This window comes from Sminthopsis crassicaudata, chromosome 3 (assembly GCF_048593235.1).
Source record: "Sminthopsis crassicaudata isolate SCR6 chromosome 3, ASM4859323v1, whole genome shotgun sequence".
NCBI lineage: Eukaryota > Metazoa > Chordata > Mammalia > Dasyuromorphia > Dasyuridae > Sminthopsis > Sminthopsis crassicaudata.
The window spans coordinates 302,827,468-302,835,516 of record NC_133619.1 but is presented as its reverse complement, the minus strand read 5'-3'; the positions used below and the strand labels follow the sequence as shown (position 1 = coordinate 302,835,516).

General features: G+C 39.2%; 1 protein-coding gene across 1 annotated transcript in view; it reads left to right on the top strand.

Annotated features, from left to right (window-relative positions):
* The first annotated feature begins 1,687 nt into the window (after positions 1 to 1,687).
* Positions 1,688 to 8,049, top strand: part of TOMM70 (translocase of outer mitochondrial membrane 70) — a 31,491-nt gene continuing 25,129 nt past the window's right edge. Inside the window, exon 1 of the mRNA XM_074301013.1 lies at positions 1,688 to 2,128. Within this exon, the coding sequence (XP_074157114.1) occupies positions 1,793 to 2,128 (336 nt within the window). The 5' untranslated portion in view covers positions 1,688 to 1,792. The remainder of the gene's footprint in view (positions 2,129 to 8,049) is intronic.

Genomic DNA, 8,049 nt, shown 5'->3' with positions numbered 1-8,049 from the left:
AAACCTTTTGTTCTAATTTTTCCCCTCCTTCTCCCCCCCCCCCCCATGGCAAGTTGACCAATACATGTTAAATATGTTAGATAAATTACATACAATAGATGTATACATGACCAAACAGTTGTTTTGCTGTACAAAAAAAATCAAATTTTGGAATAGTGTACAATTAGCCTGTGAAGGAAATCCAAAATGCAGGTGGACAAAAATAGAGGTATTGGGAATTCTATGTAGTGGTTCATAGTCATCTCCCAGAGCTCTTTCACTGGGTGTAGCTGGTCAGTTCATTACTGCTCTATTGGAACTGATTTGGTTCATCTCATTGTTGAAGAAGTCCACGCCCATTGATCATCATAGTGTTGTTTTGTAGTATATAATGATCTCCTGGTCCTGCTCATTTCACTCAGCATCAGTTCATGTAAGTCTCTCCAGGCCTCTCTGAAATCATCCTGTTGGTCATTTTTTACAGACCAATAATATTCCAATAACATTCATATACCACAACTTATTCAGCCATTCTCCAATTGATGGGCATCCACTTTGTTTCCAGTTTCTGGCCACTATAAAAAGAGCTGCCACAAACATTCTTGCACATACAGGTCTCTTTCCCTTCTTTAAAATCTCTTTGGGATACAAACCCAGTAGAAATACTATTGGGTCAAAGGGTATGCACATTTTGATAAGTTTTTGAGCATAGTTCTAAACTGCTCTCCAGAATGGTCCAGTTCATTTTTTTAGATGAGGACCTGAAGCAACCAAGATTAAGGGACTTGCACGGGATCACACAGCTAGCAAACGTCTGAGGCTGTACTTGAACTCAAAGTTATGGTACTCTAACCACTGTACCAGCTATCCAGCTAAAATCTGTGTTTAAGTCCTGCCTTTAACACATCTGACACATAATAGCCGTGTGGTCAGGAGCAGGTTATTTAATCTTTCACTGAGTACACTAGGAAACTCAATTGATTATAAGCTACAGAATAGTTGCAGGAGTTCATGCAACTAGCAGTGTTGCAAGCCTTGAACAAAAGTGTAATCTTTTTCTGGTATGTTTCCGTTGCTTATAATAACTTCAAGCTCACTAAAGCTACTGGAGTGCAGGTTCACCGCAAGAAGATTCAGGCTGAGCAATTCTGGAAGAACTAACAGATCTGCACAGAGATTGCAGGAAACTGCACGCAGCTGCCCGTCAGCTACAGGTTCTGGGATATACCGAGAATCCCGCCCCAGGCAAAGGAGAAATCCCGCCAATGAGTGGGCGGGGCATGCTCGGCTCCGCCCACCACTACCATTGAAGGCCAATAGCAATGGTGTGCAACTCTCCGCCCCACCTCTTTCCCTTTCTCCCTCCGACTAACGGATGGACGTTTAAATAACATTCGAAGATTAGCCAGCCTCTAAACATCTTGATCTCATTGGAGTTTTATCACAAATATCTCCCTCCCTTAGCAAAGTCAGTACATGCTCGTTCCATTCACATCTCGACTTCCCACCTCCTCAGGACTGAGGAAAGAGACCCAGAAGAAACTCTTCCACTCAGCACAGTCCAAGGAACTCGATGGTGGAAAGCTCGTAACCCAAACTGGGGTGGTCACGTGACAGGAAGTAATCGCCTTTCGCTCACGCCCCCTCGAGATGGCGAAGAGACCGGAAGATTGGCCCGGCATGCCCCGGGTTTCCGGTGCCCTCTGGCCCTTTTCTGTCGCCCGCTCTCTCCGCTGCTCTCGCTGGCTGGCGTGCTCGCTCCAGGACTGGGGCGGCCGGGAAGGGGCGGCGGCTGAGGAGTGGGCAGGTTGTCATGGCCGCCTCTAAGCCCCTGGAGGCGGCGGTGGCGGCGGTCCCCAATGCCGGGAGCGGGGTGGGGAGCGGTGCTGCTGGTCCCGGCGTGGGGGGCCTGCCTCGCTGGCAGCTGGCGCTGGCGGTCGGGGCGCCGCTCATCCTGGGCGCGGGCGCCGTGTACCTGTGGAGCCGGCAGCGACGACGGCGGGACACGGGCGGCGGCGGCCGGGGCGATACCGGGGGCGGAGGCCTCAAACGGAACAGCGAGAGGAAAACCCCTGAGGGCAGAGCCAGCCCGGCCCCAGCCGGGGTGGGCAGCGGCCACCAGGACGGCACCGGCTCCCACGAGGAGATGGTGAGGGACCAACGTGGGAGGGTTCGGGGACGCCCCCGCCCCGCCGTCGCCGCCCTCGGCAGCCTGGCACCCGGCACGGTCCCCACGTGGGTCTGAGGATCTCGGGGACTGGCTTGGGAGGGGGGAGGCCGCTGAGGGCTGTAAAGGGTGTGCGATGGTTAGGGGAGCTATAGTTATCGAGGGGCGAAACGGTGTGTTTTTCGGTGTCTTTCCCCACCTCCCACCCCACCCCGCCTAACAAAACGGAGGGACTTTGGAGAAAACTCTTTGGATGCTTTTTCCTCCGTCCTCACTGTGACACAGCATTTGGTGGCTGAAGGTTCAGGCGTAGGGAGTTACTATAAGAGACGTCTTGTGTCCTCTTCACTTTAATAGATCTTAGCCCGTTTTTGTTTTTTTTTTAGAGATGTAGCAAAGGGTCATCATTCATCACCTGTTAAAGCTGGAAGGGCCTTTCCAAATTATTTTGTCCAAATCCTTCAGCTTTAAAGGTAAGGAAACTGAGGCCCCAAAAGATTAATCACATTACCCAAGGTCACACAGTTTCCTTGTACAGGTCCCGGCCATGTCCATTGTTCTTTCTACAAATGGCTCACTCTTTGCATGCTGCTTTTTGAAGTTATCCTGATTTAACTTTAATTGTAATACAGAATGATAGCGCCTCTCCCCCTTTTTAATTTTCAGATTAAAGAAAGAAGGAATGTTATCAACAATGTTACTCTAGATTAGACAATAGGAATGACTAATTAGGTTATATTTTAGATACTGTGTACCTGAAAATGCAAGTGGATTGCATTGTTTTTTGAGTGGGTTTAAAGGTCCATTAGGGTATACGGAAACTCATTTTTTCTTTCTTAATTGGCTTATTTCCTTCAATGCACATAACAGATCCATATATGAAGGCCCTACCTAAATCAGCAAACATTTGTTAGATACCTGCCACTTTGCTAGATCACTTGGGATAAGAAGTTTTAATTGTCCTCATTCACAGTCTAATGGGTAAGACAGGTATAAAATAAAAATAAAGTTAATAAATGCAAGTAAATATAAAATAGTAAAAGTACAAGATACAGATCATAAATTCAAAGCTGAAAGAGGGTATTTCCATTTGCTCTTTTTGTACCTAATGGAAATTGATAAGATTAAATGACTTGTCCAAGATCACACAGTCAATAGCAAGTCTAGGATTTGAACCAGGCTTGCAAATCCAGTGTTCTTTACCTTCTAGATCTCTGCACTAACACGAATTTTCTCTTGTCTGTACAGGGTATCTTGGTGTGTTTTACCTTTTGGCATCAGGTAGCTATGCAGATTTAGCTACACTGGAAACAACAGAGATTGTGATTTTGATGACTCTTAACTAACTTTTCGATCTTAGTGGGAATAACCCATAGTATTTCTTACTCCAATACCTTGCTTGAAAATGTTATACATAAAATACTTTTACATCTTAAATAATCAAACTGGTCAGCATCTTAATGGCCATATGCCCACTTTTGCACATCTATATTCGCTCTAGAGGCGGTGTGGTGCAATAAGTTGGAGGTAGCTTGAGTTCACATCTGAGAGGTGTCATTTACTACCATTGTGACCTTGAGTAAGTCACTTCCTCTTTGAACCTTGGATTCCTTATCTATAAAATGAGGATTGTATTGCATGACCTCTTAGGTTCCTTCTAACTCTATGTAATCCTTGGTAGAGCTCATTTCAGAATGGTAAAGATTTCTCTCATGTGCATTAAGAAAAGTGGTGGGATTAAAGGAAAGGAATTCTGCAGTGAATCAGAAGCTCTTACTTGCTTTTCCTGCCATTTATTAGATATATGAGAAGGCAAGTCAGTTAATCCCTAACCCTTACTTCTCACATCTCTATGAGTGTATTAGATTAATGAGCTCCTTGCAGCTACTTCCAGTCCTAAAAGAACTGAAGTTCTATGATTCTACCTAATTGAAAAATGAGTAAATTGTCATTTGAAGTAGCTCTCACATCAGTATTTTAAAATTAGAGGGATGATTAATTCTTTTCAAGTAGGAGTGAAAGCATAATGAAGTGAATATGTTAATTTCTTTGTTTTTGAGGAGTGGTTTGGTTTTTAAAAATTTTGACAATTTTTTTCTTTGATAAAATTTAAAACTTAATTACAGTTTTTAAGTCCCATCCCACATCCCCACCTCTGAATTCTTTTTAGCATCTGACTGAACATTGCTAGAACATTTCAAAACTTTATACTTTTTTCCTTTAGCAGAGTAATATTTCTTCAGCTTAAACGTATCTTGTTCAGTAACATTGTATTTTGTATTTTCTCAATTCATTTAATGGTACTGGTTGAGAATCAAATTTTTATCTCCTGAATTATTTGTATATTTTAGACTGCTACAAATTCTTAGTTTAGCTTAGGCTAAGTAAGTATTGGTGAAAAAGCAAGCACTTCCCATGTAATTTCAGAGATTTGCCTTTTTGACAGTACCATGGGAAACTATGTCTGCTGATAAAAATAAAGAATTACTTTGATATGATAGAAAAGATGCTGTTAATACTAAAGATTTGGGTATCCTTGTCCTAGCTTTTAAAAAATGAACTTGATAGAAAGGAGAAATAAAAAAGACAAGATTAAGAAGTTGTTATGTTAAATATGTGTTTGGCTATCATGGGTTGTTTTTGTTTTGTTTTTTAATCAAAATTTTATCTTACTAAGCGTGATCTAGAAATGCTGGAAAGGACTTTTTTCATAATTTTCATATTTCTCCTGAGGTAATTAGCATTATAGTTAATCTTGCTTTTCTCTTTTCCAAAGTTTAGAGATTTCAGGATGAAGAATATTAGCTATCTTTCAGGTACTGAAAAAAACATTGCTCTAAACTTTGGAGTACATTTCTGAGAGTGGAAAATGAGATTTTTTTTTTAACTATGAGAAATTGTTGCATTATTTTGTTGTGCCTTCTCCTCTACAGTATAATTGGATCTCCTAAGTTAGATTGGGTCAATTTGAGAAATTTTGTCTTACCAAATATCTGATGTCTTTATTGCTTTAACTAGGGTGAAAAATGTAGGTGTTTTTTATGCTCTTGATTTATGTAAATGTGGGAAAATTCAATTCAGATTTTGTAAAGCTTAAGAATTAGTCTGACTCTTTACTTACAAAGTTTATGGTCTAAAGTTGAGAGATAAGACCCCAAAACAAATAACTCAATACACTTAACTACATTAATTCTTTGTTCTGACAATTTTTGAGGTTGAAGGTGTGCACATGTTCAGAAACAATTCAATATGCCTTTTATTTAGGGCTTTCCTCTTCAGTTGATTTATGTTTATGTTGTAGTTTTGCACTTTTAACATATAAATTGGACAGCTGAGTACCTTAGTAAAAAAAAGAGTATTAAATTTGGAGTCAAAAGGTACATTCTAATTCTAGACACTCGGGTCTCTAGCCATTCTGATCTTGATCAAGAAAATTCTTAACCTCTAAAGTCCCTGGCACTGTTGAATGGTTCAGTAGAAATCAATATAGTATTATCTGTGGATAAAACATTAAAGAATGCATGTTAAGCCCTTTGAGACCTATCCATTTGACTTGAAGCTGAAACCTAAAATTTTTCTTGTCCCTCCTTACTAGATAGAATATGTGCTAGAGCCAAGGAACTGTTTTGACAATTTTTTTTGCTTATATCCCCAGTATTTTTGCAGCTTTTTTTTCTTTCATTCAACATCGTTGATCCTCTATTTTGATTTGTAAAATAAAGTACTGAACAGAATAATTTCTAAGTTTCCTTCCAATTCTAAATTCAATTCAATTGAGATTTGTTGTGCCTCTACCCTGTGCTAGGCACAGAACCAGAATCTGTGGGTAAAACAAAGAAGTAGTCCCTGCCCAAAGGAAACTTAAGCTTCTATAGAGAGCACAGCATGGATAAATAAATGCAAAGTATTTGGGGGATGTCATATAGGATGTGGAGTTTGAATTGAGCCTTGAAGAGAAGATTGGAATTCTGATAAGCTAAGGTGAAAGTATTGTAGGCATAGGAGACATCTTATACAAAAGCAGGTAGCACAAAACATTGTGGGAATTATGTTAGATTAGTTAGGTTCTAAATAGAAAGTACTAGGGCGGAATAGTACCATTTTTAAAAGGTGGGTTGAAACTATTGTAAGTCTTTATGTGTCAGGAGTTTGTTTCATCTGAGATGCAGAAAGGAGCCACTGAAGCTTCTTGAGCTAAGAAATAGCATGGTCATTGGATATGGGGGAGTTCAAGTTGGCTTGACCATTGTCTTGGCAGTGGACTCTGACTGCTTTGTACAGCTCTGCTTCACTAAAATCTAATTCACTGAGACATCTCCCTACTGATGTCAATGATTCCCTTCCAAAAGGAAGGATGAATTGTAAATAGCTATTACGGGGTCAGAGCTATTGAAGAAAATGGAAAAAAATAACATCCCTCTTTCCTCCTTATCTTGTACAAAATCTGATAATCATGGTTCTAGAGGGTAGTGATGAGGGTCCCTCTGTCTTAGTTGGAGTTGATAGGGATAAAGAAGTGAAAGGTATTGATAAGAAATATTTCAAAGTAGAATTGACAGAATTTTGTAACTGATTGTGTAATATATGAGGCATAGGGGAAAAGTCTGTTAAACAAAGATTTCCAGCTTGGGGGACTCAGTGAATGAATGAATGGTGGTGCCAGTGACAAAAATGTCAAAAGTTAGAAAAAACAATAGGCTTAAGGGGAAAGATAATCTTGGTTTACCAAAGTAACTGTTGGAACATATTGCTGAATATAACTATGAACTAAAGAAGTTTTAGCTTAATCCATCAGATCTTAGTTTTCATGTGTGGGTAGACTGTACCAGTCACTTATTTTGGGAATTGTAGAACTATAACTCAAAAGTAAATGGCATTTATATTATTTTAGTTTTCTAATACTAATCAGTTGGGAAAGTGCTCAGGAGATCTGGTGAAGTAGATAATAGCTATAATGTAACTTTGGTACCATTTAATAATAGCAACCTGAAGTACTAATCTTATTTCTGAAAGGAAAAGACTATTATAAAATTTAAAAAGAAACAAAAAGAGGTTGCTTATTAGTATTTAGCTTTGTGCTCCTAAAATAATTTATATATCCAAAATGTTAAATTCAATATCTTCAAAAATCTGGCCATTCTTAAATTTAGGCTTTTTTGGGGGGGGTGAGGTAGGTGGAGTGTAGCTTACTAAATTGTTCAGTATGAATATAGGCTAAGCTATTTTAGGGTAGACTTAGAAATAAGCATAAAACTGTTTGATCTGTCATGTACAAGTTTTACTATCCAGTGGTAAAGCCTTCCTTGTTAAAAACTGGCCTTTTTAATTTCAGTAAGTGACCCTGAGCCACCTGAAAATATTTTTTATAACTAGTTAATATCATACAGTAGAAATTAGTGTTTAGCTTATCTTAGTGGCATTTGGAAGAAGGAAAAAAAAAATGTGGTTTGGGGAATGAAGTTGGAAAAGTTCTTTAATGAAAACAATTGCTAAGTTGTCCTAAATATGCCCTGCACAGTATTTTGTTGAAGTATGAGTTAAAATAAATTGCACTTATTGCCCAAAGGCTCAGTGTTTCACACCTGAATTATTGCCATACATTGATACTATTGTGACAGTTCTTCTTTCACACTGTTGGCAAAATAATCATTTGAAATGCCAAATTGAATCCCAAAGTACAAGTTTACCCATGCCATTCTTATCTTTATGTTTTGTTTTTTAAAATTATTATTATTATTATTATAGCTTTTTATTTACAAGATATATGCATGGATAATTTTATAACACTGACGATTGCCAAGCCTTTTGTTCCAATTTTTCCCCTCCTTTCTCCCACCCCCTCCCCCAGATGGCAGGTTGACCAATACATGTTACATATGTTAAAGTATAAATTAAATACAATA